This window comes from Artemia franciscana, chromosome 3 (genome assembly GCF_032884065.1).
Source record: "Artemia franciscana chromosome 3, ASM3288406v1, whole genome shotgun sequence".
NCBI classification, from domain to species: Eukaryota; Metazoa; Arthropoda; class Branchiopoda; order Anostraca; family Artemiidae; genus Artemia; species Artemia franciscana.
The window spans coordinates 54,870,601-54,887,435 of NC_088865.1; the positions used below are offsets into that span (position 1 = coordinate 54,870,601).

The 16,835-nt window shown below is 35.4% G+C and overlaps 1 protein-coding gene across 2 annotated transcripts in view; it reads left to right on the top strand.

Moving 5' to 3' along the window:
* The first annotated feature begins 4,647 nt into the window (after window positions 1-4,647).
* Window positions 4,648-16,835, top strand: part of LOC136025429 (mucin-2-like) — a 163,589-nt gene continuing 151,401 nt past the window's right edge. For both annotated transcript variants that reach the window (XM_065701458.1, XM_065701461.1), the window contains exon 1: window positions 4,648-4,836. In XM_065701458.1, coding sequence (XP_065557530.1) covers window positions 4,749-4,836 — 88 coding nt within the window. In that variant the 5' untranslated portion in view covers window positions 4,648-4,748. The remainder of the gene's footprint in view (window positions 4,837-16,835) is intronic.

Genomic DNA, 16,835 nt, shown 5'->3' on the forward strand with positions numbered 1-16,835 from the left:
TAGAACCTCTAGTAATTGGCCTCCAGGAACTACAAGATGACAAGTCTTTTTTCCCGCTCTTAGGAATAGGCGTAACTATGCCAATAAAGAATGACGATGGTACTAAACCAGTAGTAAGTAAAAGGTTGAAAAATGCCAGTATAGTAATAAGAAAAGAAGAAGGAGCAAGTTTGAGGTGATTAGCAAATAAGCCATCATGATCCTTAGCCGACTGCGCCTTTAACGTTTTGATTGCTCCACGTAACATATCCTCAGAAATCCTGTAATAAGTTGAAAAATTCTTCAACCTTTCATCTAATTGCAACACGACACTGTTAGAATCGTACGAAGTCGACAACTCAGAAAAATAATTTTCCCACTCTTTTAACGATGGTGTGGAATTAGTATCAGGCATGTTAATCCGCCTATTGCCTCGGAGAACATTCCAAAGGAGATTCTTGTCCTTGTCGTTATCAATGTTTGAAGAAGCTTCTTCTATGACCAGGTTATTATGACGACGGAGCTCCGCTTGGAATTCGGCCTTTCTCTTTTTCATTAGCAAAAAAACTGGATGCGAGTCTCTTGGCTTACCGAGGGCCCACCATTCCCAATACGCTTGTTTAGACGCCTTATTAGAATTTACCAAAAAAGAATTGAGGCTCCAAAAAGCTTACTGCGCGCCCAATCTTATCCTATTAGTAGGAAAAACTGCCGCAGCACCATACTTTAAGCAATGGATTAATTCAAAATAAAGACAATTAATAGTCAAAGAGGGATTACTGTCCATTGAATCCAAACTATCAGGGATATAAACTTTATCAATTAAAGTCCCAACTCTTTCTTGGTAAAGCGGTCTAAAATTTGGATTCCAATCAACCCGATCAAAAAATTTAGGAAGCTTATTACCAGAAAAATGAACTGGGGGAGGACGAGAAGCCAAAGGGGGTATAAGGAACTGAAGCGGCATGTGGTCACTAACGGGGAAATCTTCGATTACACTAACCACAGGCAAAGGATCACTTGGGTTAGAAGAAAAAACATGATCAAAATTAGTTGTACTACCACTCCAATGAATATAAGTAAAATCCTGGGATTTCGGTAAAACAGAAAAATTAGGAAGACAAGAAGATAAAATTGTACCCCTTTCATTTGCTATATTTGGATCACAGTTAAAATCACCTAAAATATAAGTACGCAAATTTGACTGTAAACTAGAGACAAAACGACTAAGATTAAAACAGCATTGAGTAAACGCATCAAAAGAAATATCATCATGGTAATCAGTCTATAGAGCAGAAACTTCTTATGAAACTATGGAGGAGTCCTAGTTCTTCAAAATAAAGCTGTTAGAGTAATCGGTAGGCATGAACAGGATGTACATAACACCGTCGATTGTTTTAGGTCCCTGAAGCTCCTTCATGTTGGTCAGATAAGAGATTACCAAGCTTCAGTATTTGTGTTTCAGTGTAGGAAATGTTTAACCCCTAATGTTTTTAAGAGTCTTTACCAAATTAATATTGACCTGTATAACTATGGAACTAGGCAAAGTGATAACATAGTTGTTGATTTGGGTCGTGGTACTAGGGTTTCATTTTCAATGAAACACCTGGGTCCATCTGTACGGAATGAGCTACCACTGAGCATTCGGGTGGCGGAGCACCCACCTAAATTTAAACAGAACGTAAAAGATTGTTTTTTGGGGAAAATTTATTGAATTTATTTTTGCTGTTAGGTTGGGTAGGGGAGTAAGAGAAGCTTGAGCAGTAAGGGAGGACTGGGGAGGTAAGGGTGGGCAGGGGCTAAGGTGGGGTTGGGAGTGCAGAGTGGAGAACGGAAGGAGAGTTCAGTATTGAAGAGTATTTGAAAGTTTCACTCTTTCTCTCGACTCTACATTTTGAAACAGTAAAAAACTTTAGCGTAGAGAGCAGGAGGTTGATGAGGAATCAGCCCCTTTCATATACGAAGTAATTTCTGTTCGTGAGTTTTAATGTCGCTCCTTACTTACAGTTAAAAAAAACTTGTTTTTTTTTTATTTAATTTCTGAACGTTTTTGAATCAATGCATGTTTTGGTTTTGGCTCTCCGCAGAGGAATAATTAAAACGAAGTTTGCATATTAATTTTTTTTTGGTTAAATGGCTTTTTCATAGTTTTGATACAATGATTTTGAGAAAAAAGGAGTGGGGGAGGAAGTCTAGTTGCCCTCCGATTTTTTGGTTACTTAAAAAGGCAACTAGAACTTTTTTACGATTTTTTTATTAGTAAAAGATATACGTAGCTTATAAATTAGCTTACGTAACGCACTTTTGTATTCTCATGTTTTTATTACATATATGAGGGGGTTCACCCCCTCGTCAGTACCTCGCTCTTTACACTAAAGCTTAAATTTTGATCCCAATTCATTAAGAATGACCCCTGAATCACAAAAGCCGTAGAATAAATAGTTGAAATTACTAAATAAACTTTAGCGTAAAGAGCAAATTATTAGGAGGAGGTGGGCCCCTCATATGCGTAATAATTTCTGTCCGTTTTAAGTTTTAATGCTTCTCCTTACTTCCAGTTGAAAAAATTTTTTCATAGTTACTTTTTCATTGTTGTTCTTTTTTTTATTAATGCTAGAAAATCCTGCGCTCCCTTCATGGAAATTTTCTTCCCCCATGACAAATTCCTCAATGGAAATTTCCCCCAACATACCCCCCTCTTCTCAACCCCTCCCGCAACCAAAACATCCCCTTGAAAAAGTCTGAACACTTCCCAATAACCATTACAATATTTAAGAACTGGTCAAAGTTTGTAATTTTTAGCCCCTCCCACGGGGACTCTGGGGGAGTAATTGGTCCCCAAAGACATAATTATAAGGTTTTTCGACTACGCTAAATAAAATGGCTATCTCAGAATTTTGATCCAGTGACTTTGGGAAAATAATTATCGTGGGAGGGGGCCTAGGTGACCTCCAATTTTTTTGGTCACTCAAAAAGGGCACTAGAACTTTTCATTTCCGTTAGAATGAGACCTCTCGCAACATTCTAGGACGACTGGTTCGATACGATCACCCCTGGAAAAAAACAACAACAACAACAAAAGAACAAACCAATAGACACGCATCCTTGATCTGCCTTCTGGCAAAAAAATACAAAATTGCACATTATTGTAGATAGGAGCTTGAAACTTCTATACCAGGGTTCTCTGATACGCTCAATCTGATCGTGTGAATTTCGTTAAGCTTCTATGACTTTTAGGGGGTGTTTCCCCCTATTTTCTAAAATAATGCAAATTTTCTCAAGCTCGTAACTTTTAATGGGTAAGACTAAACTTATATATTTAAAATCAGCATTAAAATGCGATTCCTTTGATGTATCTATTGGTATCAAAATTCCATTTTTTTTATGGATATTAAACTTAAAACGAACAGAAATTACTTCGTATATGAAAGAGGCTGCTTCCTCATCAACGTCCCGCTCTTTACACTAAAGTTTGACTCTTTTTAGAGCTTTGCTCTACTTTTTAAAACAGTAAAAAAAACTTTAGCGTAAAGAGCAGGGCGCTGATGAGGAACCAGCCTCTTTCATATACGAAGTAATTTCTGTACGTTTTAAGTTTTAATGTCGCTCCTTACTTTCATTTAAAAAAACTTGTATTTTTTTGTTTAATTAGAACAAAAACTCTTACCCGTATCAATTTTTGACAAGCTTTCAGAAGGAAATGAATCGTATTTTCAACGACGCAGGACTTAAGTGTAAAAACTTTATCTTTCACAGTACCCCAGGAATGGCACATTGGTATATAAATTTTAATCTGGGGCACCTGGTGGTCAGTCGATGGTAACATGACATCCAGCAAATCTGTTCAGATATTCTTAGTCAATTAGTACACGGAAAGTGCATGCAAAACGGGGGGGGGGCATATTGCTGAAAAAGGAGTCTTCTTTTTGATGTGTCGATAAAACAAGTCTTTAATGTTAACTGCCCCCTTTTCCTGGTAAGTTTCTCCTGAATTTTCTCGTGAATTGTGAATTGTTCTCGTGAGTTTTCCCCTTCAAATTTTATAGATTCTTTTGTGCCAATGAGAATGTGAAAAAAATCTTTTATGATATAAAATATAAAAAAAAACCTACAGTAGAGAGGGGTCCCTCGCCTAACAGCACCCTTATTCCAGAATGTGAGATTATTAGAGATTAATCATTATCTTCAACCCTCCCTCCTCTCAGACCTTTATTTATATTTGGGAAACTCCATTTGTAGTATTTCGATATGTATAAAACGATTTATTTCAAGAATGTCATTGGATCAATAAGGCCAATATCTAGGAATAATTTGTTTTTGGTGAAACAGTATGGCAGAAAATAGCACAATCTCGTGGCAAAATCCCTTTGGCTGCACTAAAGCGGCACTAGCATTTTCAACTTTCATTTAAATAACCCCTTCCTTGATTTTCTAGAACCATTGGCTAGATTTCTGGGAAAATGTAAATATGTTCAATACACGTTCTTTTACGTATGTAAAACATAAACATAAGAACTTTTGTCAAGCGTAATGTTGATGTAACCTACCTATTTTCTGGGAAAACGTGCAAATTCTTCAGAGCTGGTAAATTTACATTGCCAACGTGGCAAAATGCAGGACCTGTTCCATGCAAATATCTAGGTTCTTTGTACATATCAAACAAATACGCTAGTTTTGCCCATCGAGATACATGCTGAAAGTTCAAAAGCCTTTTCCTCTGCTAATTTGCTTCAGTATTCCGAGGTCTTTCAAGGACTGGGTAACTAAGTATGGCTCATAGTATTGCTACTATGAAATATCTTTTGGTGATATATTGTCTCATATTGAACTTTTCAGAATTCGAAGGAGCATTTAGTGGTAAGTTTCTAAATAAAGTATTTGTAAATAAATCAATTAGTTAAATTTTTAAATTAGTCAAATTAGTTAATTAGTTAAATATTAGTTAAATTTGCAGCACTGTTGTCATGGCATGTTTGGCCATGTGGCATGGCCAAGCACTGTTTGGCATGTGCCAAAAACTAGTACCAAAAAGTACAACAATGACATATTGCTGACTTTGAGATAGTCCTGAAACGTGGATGAAGCTAAATTGAGAAAAAAGTCGCAAAAAGTAAAAAACAAAGGTCTTTTTTAAGATCTGACCATTGTCTTTCACATACTTCAAAGCTATAAAGTCGCTTCGATGACTTTGATTCTGGTATTTATATTGACCCGACAATTCAGAATAATTTATTGCTAGTGGTCTATCTGAATTGTCATTTCTTCGATACCGCTCGTTTGAACGAAAATGCTTAGAGACTGAACGTGCTTGATAAGCTTAGTTTGGTGTAACACATCGACTACTCAGTTAGATGATAAAACGAAGCAAGTTTTTAAATTATTCCGTAAATGAGACGGGTTGCCTCTTCCTTACCCCCTAGATCTTTACGCTAAAGTTTCAAAGTTCTTTAAAATACTTATGATTCAAACTGATTGACCCTGGGGATTCAGGAGTCGTTCTTAGTTAACTTGAACAAGACTCATACTTCAGCGTAAAGAACGGGAGATGTGGAAGGGGCACCTTCACATAAGGAAAAATTTTTTTCCGTTTTAAGTTTTAAACCTGCTCTTTACTACCAAGAGAAAAATATATGTTTTTTATTCGTTTTCTGACCATTTTAGAAATTGCGCCGGCTAATCTCCCCTCCCTTGTAAAATATTTTCTGAAATTTTCCCCGGAAACTTTTATCTGGAGAAAAAATTTCCCCGTGAGAAATCCCCCGTACAGAGATCCCGCCTAACACTCCAAGAAATTCAATGTTTCCCATGAGCTGGGGGGGATGGTCTTGTCATCTCCAAAGGCATAGTTGTTGAACCTTTCAACAATTCTAAACCAAGTGGCTATCTCAGAATTTTGATGGGATATCTTGGGAGAAAATAAGGGCGTGAGAGGACATATCTGGGAACCCGGAGCTCCACAATAAGGTTCTTAAATATTCTGTACTGAATGGTATGAATATGATTAAGATCTCTTAACTCTTTTGAGTTTCTTCTCCCCTATTTGGAGGATCGGGAAAATTTTCCCAGGCTTGTAGCTTCCGATGGATGAGACTAAACTAAATGATTGTTTATATATTAGGACTGGACCTAAAAAGTCTTTTCTTTTGACCTATTGTCATCAAAATCCCTGTTCTTAGATTTTCGATTACGATTGGGCTGGGTCGCTCCTTACTCACAGATCGTTACCATGAACTGTTTGAAAACAAAGTGACCTTATTGGGGCTCAAGAATTAGGCAACTTTCTTTCTCATTAAGAATTTTTAATTGTTTTAAGTTGTAAAATTGATCTTTTATATCAATTGAAAAAAATATATTATGTTTAGTTACATTTGCAAGTCTATCATCAATTTTGATTTTAATGTACAGCAATGACCATAGTGTATAATATTGATCCATACAGGGGATGAAATAGCAAAAACAATAGCAATGTATATAGCACTTTTTGAATGAGTTTGACATCCTTCTGAACATTCCTTGGAAACTGGAACTTAGCAAGCTCTGACAACTTGGATGACCTTAGTGTCATTTTGAAAATCATCTGGAAGTTTCTTTTTAGACCCTGATCTAGGGACACTGGGCTGTCATATCATCTCTTAAGGTATGTTTATTGGAATTTTCAAACAGTTCGTGGTAACGAACTGTAGTAAGGAGCGACCCGGCTCAATAGTAACCAAAAGTCTAGAAAATGGAATTTTGGTACCAATAGCTACATCAAAAGAATTGCATTTTAATGCTGATTTAAATATATAAGTTTCATCAAGTTTAGTCATACCCATCAAAAGTTACGAGCCTGAGAAAATTTGCATTATTTTAGAAAATAGGGTGAAACACCCCTTAAAAGTCACAAAATCTTAACGAAAATCACACCATCAGATTCAGCGTATCACAGAACCCCACTGTAGAAGTTTCAAGCTCCTATCTACAAAAATGTGGAATTTTATATTTTTTGCCATAAGGCAGATCACGGATGCGTGTTTATTTGTTTGTTTTTTTTTCCCAGGGGTCTTCGTATCGATCCAGTTGTCCTAGAATGTTGCAAAGAGGGCTCATTCTAACGGAAATGAAAAGTTCTAGTGCCCTTTTTAAGTGACCAAAAAAATTGGAGGGCATCTAGGCCCCCTCCCACGCTAATCATTTTCTCAGAGTCAACGGATCAAAATTCTGAGATAGCCATTTTATTCAGCGTAGTCGAAAAACCTCATAACTATGTCTTTGGGGACGACTTACTCCCCCACAGTCCCCTTGGGAGGGGTTACAAGTTCAAAACTTTGACCAGTGCTTACATATAGTAATGGTTATTGGGAAGTGTACAGGCGTTTTCAGGAGGATTTTTTCGTTGGAGGCAGGGGTTGAGAAGAGGGGGATATGCTGGGGGAACTTTTCATCGAGGAATTTGTCATGGGGGAAGAAATTTTCCATAAGGGAGCGCAGGATTTACTAGCATTACTTAAAAAAAAAACAATGAAAAAGTTTTTTCACCTGGAAGTAAGCAGCAGCATTAAAACATAAAACAAACAGAAATTATTACCCATATAAGGGGCTCACCTCCTCCTAATACCTCGCTCTCTACGCTAAAGTATTTTTAGTAATTTCAACTATTTATTCTTCGGCTTTTGTGATTCAGGGGTCATTCTTAATGAATTGGGAAAAAATTGAAGCTTTAGTGTAAAGAGCGAGGTACTGACGAGGGGGCGAACCCCCTCATATATGTAATAAAAACACAAGAATACAAAAGTTCTTTACGTAAGCTAATTTATAAGTTACGTATATCTTTTACTTAGAAAAAGATTCGTAAAAAATTTAAAGTTATAGTTGCCTTTTTAATTAACCGAAAATCGGAGGGCAACTAGGCTTCCTCTCCCACTCTTTATTTCTCAAAATTATTCGATCAAAATTATGAGAAAGCCATTTAGCCAAAAAAAATAAATATACAAATTTCGTTTTAATTATTCCTCTGCGGAGAGCCAAAATCAAAACATGAATTGATTCAAAAACGTTCAGAAATTAAATAAAAAAACAAGTTTTTTAAATGAAAGTTAGGAGCGACATTAAAACTTAAAACGAACAGAAATTACTCCGTATATGAAAGGGGCTTTTCCTTCTCAACGCCCCGCTCTTTACGCTAAAGTTTTTTTTTACTGTTTTAAAATGTAGAGTTAAGAGAAAGAGTCAAAATTAGCGTAAAGAGCGGGGGGTTGAGAAGGAAAAGCCCCTTTCATATACGGAGTAATTTCTGTTCGTTTTAAGTTTTAATGTCGCTCCTTACTTTCATTTAAAAAACTTGTTTTTTTATTTAATCAATTATAAGAAAACATATAGCTTAAGATTTGTATTGGATGTTTTCTGAGGTTAGGCACGAACAAGGTAGCTAAAAGAGGCATGGGAGGGGGGATGGATGGCCTCTAATTACTTTTCTTTCTTAGAAAGAACACTTAAAACATTAAAATTTCTAATCAAACGAGCCCCCTTCAAGGTTTCTATTATCACGCCTTCCGTAGAAAGTTGTTACTAGAAAAAAAAAAAAAACACATAAAAGGCTTAAGACTTTTTGCTACGTTTAAATAATAAAAAAAAAGTTTTTTCAACTGAAAGAAAGGAGCGAAATTAAAACTTAAAACGAACAGTAATTGCTTCGTATATGAAAGGGGCTGTTCCCTCCTAAACACCCAGCTCTTTACGCGAAAGTTTGACCTTTATCACAACTCTACTTTTCAAAACAATAAAAAAAAACTTTAGCTTAAAGAGCAGGGTGCTTAGGAGAGAACAGTCCCTTTCATATACGAAGCAATTTCTGTTCGTTTTAAGTTTTAGTGTTGCTCTTTACTTTCAGTTGAAAAAACTTGTTTTTTATTTAATTTCTGAACATTTTTGAGTTAATGCATGTTTTGATTTTGGCTCTCCGCGGATGAATAATTAAAACAAAATTTGCATAGCCCATTAATTTTTTGTGGCTAAATGGTTCTCTCAAAGTTTTAATCGGACGATTTTGAAAAAAAGGGGTGGGGTAGGAGGCCTATTTGTCCTCCAATTTTTGGTTACTTAAAAAGGCAACTATAACTTTAAATTTTTTTACGAATGTTCTTATTAGTAATGAGCATACGTATAAAAAAACCTTTATGTCAATGCCTCGCTCTTTTAAATTTTATTTCAGTTTTTTTTTAAGAATGACCCCTGAATCAAAAAGGTCGTAGAATAAATAGTTGAAATTACAAAAAATACTTTAGCGTAAAGAGCGAGGTATTTAGGAGGAGATGGATCTCCTCATATGTGTAATAATTACTGTTCGTTTTAAGTTTTAATGCTACTCCTTACATCCAGTTGAAGAAACTTTTCATGTTTATTTTTTCATTTTTTTTTAAAGAATGCTAGAAAATCTTGCACCCCCTTCATGGAATCTTATTTCCCCTATGATAAATTCTCCATGGAAAGATCATCCATGTGACCCCCTCCCTCAATTCCCCACTACTCGAAAAGTTAAATAATTAGTCGTGACACATGTCACTAGTCTTGTTACACACTCTAAACTAAACAAATTGGGAAGAGTACAGACGTTTTCTTAGGAATTTTTTTTTGTTTAGAGGGGGAAGTTCAGGGAGGGGGTACAGGTACATAGTTAATCCCGCTTAATTTCTATTAGTTGTTGACTGGTCAAATCCAAAAGAGAACTGCCTAGGCAATGAGCAACGTGGGTCCAATGTTTTTTTTTAGGAGGAGTGGATGGGTATTTTTTGGCATAAAATGATTTGTTGTAGAAACTTTAAAAGAGCTCATTTAATTGAATTTTCAAAGGGCTAGTGCCCTTTTGAATAGCCAAGATTGATCTGAGGGTAAGAATCCCCTCCTCCCATCACGTGGAAGAATTCATGTGGAATTCTTCATTTCGTCAAGCATCATGTGGAAAAATTCCACATTTTTGTAGATAGGAGCTTGAAACTTCTACAATAAGGTTCTCTAACACGCTGAATCTGATGGTGTGATTTTTGTTAAGACTTTATGACTTTTCGGGGGTGTTTTCTCCTATTTTCTAAAATGAGGCAAATATTATCAGGCTCGTTACTTTTGATAGGTAAACTTAATCTTGATGAAAGGTATATATTTAAAATCATCATTAAAATACGATTATTTATATGTAACTATTGATATCAAAATTCCATTTTTAAGGTTTCGGTTACTATTGAGCCGGGTCGCTCCTTACTACAGTTCGTTACCACGAACTGTTTAATATCCTCTTTTCTCTAAACGCATCTGATCGAAATTGTGAGAAAGCCATTTTTTACAATAATCCAAAAGTCATGTAATAGTGTCATTAGGGTAGAAACAATCCCCCGAAACCAGGATCAAGGGTTGATAATTATGCCCCAAGACATATAAGGTTCTTACGAACTTATGGTCGCATAGACTTTAGATTGGATGGGGTTTGTTTGATTGATAGTCGGAAGTTTTAGTGCCCTTTTCTAGTCAATTTTCTAGTTAAAAGTAAATGGAAGGCACCCCCCCCCCCAAGCCTATCATTCCCCATAACATCCGATCAAAATATTCAGAGAGCTATTATATTCATCACTGTTGCACTATCCAGTAATTATGTCTTTGGGGATACCAAGCTCCCCACAACCCTCAGGGCAGTTTGTTCATTGTTTACAAATAATTTATGTTATTGAGAATTTACTTTCCAAAGAGACGAATGAAATTCAGGTGAACCTTTCAGAGAATGTTGAGTAGAGTGTTAAACTGGATCAAAACATGTTTTGTTTATATAGATTTCCAAAAAGGCGTAAAACTCAGGAATGACTGAGTATATTAACTTAGAACTTTCAGGAAATGATAAGGGAGATGATCAAAAAGGGAATATTTGCATGCCACCACTAGGCTACTGCTACAACTGCCGTCACTACAAAAGCTACAACTACTGCCACCACACTAGTCAATTTACAATATTGAGGGGAAATTGAAACTAAATCAAGAACTGCTATGTGGATTTACATTATCAAAAGAGCGTATCCCAAGAATTGATTTGGGTATTAAGTTATAACTTTCAGAGAATGCTGAAAGAGAATTATCGTCTTACCAAAAGGCAATATGAGCAAGGTACTACTAATCATACTATCACTGCTACATTTACTTCTACTACTACGGCAATTACTACTTCTTATGCAACTACTTGTAAGGCTAAGAGTATTGATATGATAATTTTAATAAGTATTTGAACATACAGTTTATGAAAAGAGCATGTTAGCAATGTCATAGTAATGGCCAATTGTATTAAATTAAGACTTTTAGGACGTGATGAGAGGGATGTTTAATTGATCAAAAGGTAATATGATAACACTAACTGTTGCTCCTAGAACTACTACCATTACTACTAATACTACTACTAGCAATACCATTGCTACTACTGTGACTCCTATTACAATTATTCCTAATGATATGAAGGTGAAATTTCGAAGAAATTTTGAGGGAGGAAGTTGAGCTGCATCCCAAAACGGTGTTTGAATGCAGGTTATCAAAAGGGGTGTAAGAGTAATATCTTAAGAACAGTTTGGTGTGCGAAATTGAAACTAACAGGGCCTGTTGTGAAGGATGTTGAACTAACCAAAATGAAATATTATTATCGTAAATTATAAATAAGTGCATTCTAATCACACTGCCAATACTGCTACTATTATTATTGTGTCTACTAGTACCACTGCCACTACAGCTAGGGTTACTACTATTAATTTTACTGCTACTACTATTGTAAAAGGGCCTATAAGCAATATATTGGACAGCGCCACTCTATAATATCTAGAAGTGTCATTGGCACTGTGTGCATGGCTGCCAATAAGACACCTCAGCAATATCTTTGGAGCGACTGGGGTATTAAGTTTAAATTTTTAGGGCTATTACTAATACCACTTCTGTTCTTACAACCTAAATAAATCAGAATGGTGTAAATGTCCTTAGGTTGTCAAAGAGCATACATAGAATTTTTTGTGAATGGTATTCAGTTTTATTTTCCAGATCAACTTGAGGATTTATAAATATAAATTAAACAATACTATTTGCGTATGGATTAAGAATTATTGAAAAGCTTTCTCCAATATACAAATAGCAAGCCAAACTAAATATTCTTATAGAATATTGAATAAAAAAAAGTTTTTTTTTTTTAACTGAAAGTAAGGAGCGACATTAAAACTAAAACGAACAGAAATTACTCCGTGTATGAAAGGGGCTATTCCCTCCTCAACGTCCCGCTCTTTACGCTAAAGTTTGTTTCTTCCTTCCAATTCTACTTTATAAAACAGTAAATAACTTTAGCGTAAAGAGCGGGGCGTTGAGGAGGGAACAGCCCCTTTCATACACGGAGTAATTTCTGTTTGTTTTAAGTTTTAATGTCGCTCCTTACTTTCAGTTAAAAAAACTGTTTTTTTATTTACTTTCTGAACGTTTTTGAATTAATGCATGTTTGATTTCGGCTTTCCGCAAATGAATAATTAAAAAGAAATTTGCGTATTAATTTTTTTTGCTAAATGGCTTTCTCTTAGTTTTGATCCGACGATTTTGAGAAGAAGGTGGGGGAGTAGGCCTAGTTGTCCTTCAATTTTTCGGTTACTTAAAAAGGCAACTAGAAATTTTAAATTTTAACGAGCGTTTTTATTAGTAAAAAATATACGTAACTTACAAATTAACTTACGTAACGAACCTCTATATTCGTATATTTTTATTATGTATATGAGGGGATTTTCCCCCTCGTTAATACCTCGCTCTTTACACTAAAGCTTTAATTTTGTCCCAATTCTTTAAGATTTGGCTGTAGATTCGCTCTGAATCACAAAGGCTGTAGAATAAATAGTTGAAATTACTAAAAATATTTTAGCGTAAAGAGCGAGGTATTTAGAAAGAGATGAACCCCCTATATGCGTAATAATCTCTGTTTGTTTTAAATTTTAATGCTGGTCCTTACTTCCAAAGGAAAAAAAATTCATATTTATTCTTTCATTGTTTTTTAAATCATGCTAGAATATCCTGCGCCCCCTTCATGGAATTTCTCTTCTCCCATTACAAATTTATCCAAGGGGAGACCCTCCTAAGTAGTCCCCTCCCCTCAACCCCCCAACCAAAAAAATCTCCCTGAAAAGGTCTGTACACTTCTAAATAACAATTACTGTATGTAAACGCGGGTCAAAGTTGTGTAACTTGCAGCCCCTCCCCCGAGGACTATGGGGGAGTAAGTCAGCACCAAAGACATAGTTATTATATTTTTCGACTATGTTGAACAAAATGGCTATCTCAAAATTTTGATCCGTTGAATTTGGAAAAAAATGAGTTAGGGAGGGGGCCTAGGTGCCCTCCAATTTTTTGGTCACTTAAAAAGGGAACTAGAACTTTTAATTTCTGTTAGAATGAACCCTCTCGCGACATTCTAGGACCACTTGGTCGATACGATTACCCCTGGAAAAAAAAAACAAACAAAAAAACAAACAAACACGCACCTGTGATCGGTCTTCTGGCAAAAAATACTAAGTTCCACATTTTTGTAGATAGGAGCTTGAAACTTCTACAGTAGAGTTTTCTGATACGCTGAATACGATGGTGTGATTTGTGTGAGGATGCGATTTGTTAAGATCTTATGACTTTTAGGGGGTGTTTCCCCCTATTTTCCAAAACAAGGCAAATTTTCTCAGACTCTTAACTTTTGATGAGTAAGACTGAATTTGATGAAACTTGTATATTTAAAATCAGCATACAAATCCAATTCTTTGATGTATCTATTAATATCAAAATTCCGTTTTTTAGAGTTTCGTTTACTATTGAGCCTGGTCGCTCCTTACTAGAGTTCGTTACCATGAACTGTTTGAAAAGATGTAAAACATAATTTTTCCATGAAAAATATTATGTCAATAAAAAACGAACAAAAATTTAAAATAAAAGACTTTTTCTACAAAAAAAGTTTTTAAGAGAAAAGCAAAGAGCTCCATTAGGACAAATATGAGAAGAAAGAAATTCAAATAATATCCCAGCCGTAAAGCTACCACTAATCACCATCAATAAGTAAATAAAACCAAATACGAACAGAAATAAAAACAAAAAACCGAGTCAAACTCAAAACGAGCAAAAATTAACATGAGTAGGGCTGATAACCCTAATGCCTTCTCAAGCGCTTTACTGAGAACAAAATACATTGGAAATACTTTCACCTTTTTTTTACTTTAATGTTGAAAAACTATCTACACTTTAAGGAATAAATATAAGTATATGCATAATAAACTGACGATCCACGATAATTTGTTTTTGTTTTTGTTTTTTTTCGCCAAAAGACACTATTAATAGGGATCAAATAAAAAAAGGTATTGTTTTTCAACCGAACATATGGAGCAATATTAAAACTTAAAAAGAACAGAAATTTTTCTTACGGCTGGGGGCTGTCTCCTCCTAAACTACTTACTCTTTACGCTAAAATTTGACTTGTTGTCAAAATTATTTAAGAAAAACTGCTGAAACACAAAGGGCGTTGTATTAGAATAAGAAGCTTATTTAAAGCCCTGAAAATCTTCAGTGTAACAAGCGACGGATTGATGAGAAGACAGTCCCCTCCATGCACGCAACAATCTCTTTTCGTTTTAAGTTTCAATGCTGCTTCTTACGCCCAGCTGAATAAACTTGTTTTTATTTAACTTCTGTTCGTTTTGATGCCTGCAAATATCCCATCTCTGTATTGGGAAAATTCAACCCAAAATATTTCCAGGGGAAATTTTTCCACGGGAAATTTCTCCGCATGAAAATTTCTCTGGACAAATACGTCCTTACTGAAGAATCCTCCAGACAATTCCCCCTGGATAGTTCTGCTTATTTTATTTTTTTTTAAAAAAAGCTTTTTTTCTTATTAAAGTTCTGATCCCTTTTAAAATAATAACGAAAGTACTTTTATCGTAAAAGATTTTTCCCAGAAAATCTCCACGTTGAAAATTAATCCCATAGAATAATCCGCAATAGAAAATTGTTCTCACGGAAAGTCCCCCCCCCCCACTGGAAAATGACAATGTGATTTTCATTATGATAGCTGGAGTTTTTGTGGCTATTTTCCCCTTTTTTTGAAAATCAGCAGATGTTCTCAGGCCTGTCGGTTTTGTTGGGTAGCATTAAACTTAATGAATATTATAGTTTTGGAATCAACATAAGAAAAACCATTCATTTGAAGTATTATTTGTAGAGTTTTAATTGCTCTTTAGACGTGTGTTACAGTCCGTTGTCCCGGACTGTTTAACGCAAGTTGCCTTCCTTAGTCCACTCTCGCTCTTAGACACTCTTAACAACACTCTAAACAACTTAAAAACTTAAAACAATCTCACTCACTCTAGTTTGTCATGTTGATCTTAGCATCTTAGCATCTTAGCAAGACCGACATCAGAGAATCGTACGACAATTTCTTCACTGCCCTATGGAAATTCTGTTTACTCCGAAACTTGTTAAGGGAAAAGCGATTAAATAAGCCATATACAAAACAATTTTTTAAACGTAAATTGTTTTTCCGTTTGATACGGATGGTTTTTTATTCAGTCGGGTTTTTATTGCTTGTTTTGGAAAGCGACTCTTCATTTTTGCCTATGTATATGGAGTTCATCTTTCTGTTTTGTATTGTTAGCTGTAGTTTTCTCTTTTTATTGTTTTTGCACTGATAACAACTGAAGCAAGATTGTCATACAAAATATGTTCATTTTTTCTTCCCTCCCCTAGCTGTCTGCTAGGGGTATTATTTCGTGAAAATTCTTAGGGGGGCGGGAAATTGAGAGCTGGTCATCCAAAGTCAAGCGAAAAAGACAGTGAATTATTAAAAGTGAGCCATATCAAACAGTTCGTGGTAATGAACTATAAGTAAGGAGCGACCTGGCTTAATAGTGGCCAAAACTATAGAAGACAGAATTTTAGTGCCAATGGATATATCAAAATAATTGGATTTTATGCTGATTTTAAATATATAAGCTCTATTAAGTTTAGTTATACCCATCAGAGGTTACGAGCCTGAGAGGTTAAAATCCTCCTGATTTTTAAAAAAAGGGTGAAATATCACTTAAAATTCATAGAATCTTAATAAAATTCACACTACGAGATTTAGAGTATCAGAGAACCCTACTGGAGATGTTTCAAGCTCCTATCTGCAAAAATGTGGAATTTTGTACTTTTTGCAAGAAGAAAGATCACGGATGCCTGTTTTTTCTTTATTACTTTTTCCTTTTTTTAGGTTTTTTTCCCCAAGGGTAATTGTATTGATCCAGTGGACCTATATCATCATAAGAGGACTCGTTCTGAGGGAAATTAAAAGTTCTAGTGCCCTCTTTAACTGACCATAAAAATTGTAGGACAACTAGGCCCCCTGTTATGTCACTTTTTCTGCTAATCATCTGATCAAATTTTGAGATTGCTGTTTTGTTCAGCATTGTTGAAAGGCTCAATATGTGTGTCTTTGTAAATAAAATGACCCCCTACAGCCCCTGCAGAAAAGTCTTTAATTTATCCGTTGTTTATGTATACTATTATATAGTATTAGTATTTTGGGAAATATGCATACATTTTTCGGGTGGGGAAGGGAGGACAAATAGTTTACTGGGGAGACTTTGCACGGGGAAAATTTTGCATGGAAAGTGAATTCTCCAAGGGATGAACTTTCAGGTGAAAGTGTATACTGAGGGAATTTTCTAGAATTCCTATGCAAACTTTCTTTATGTTTGCTTCCCTATACTGACTTAATTTTACCCATGGAGGTGTTAAGGGTAATTGTCTGTAGGAAATTTTCTCAAGGACTGAATTGTCTTGAGAATATTTCTTTGAGGGAGGGGTATTTT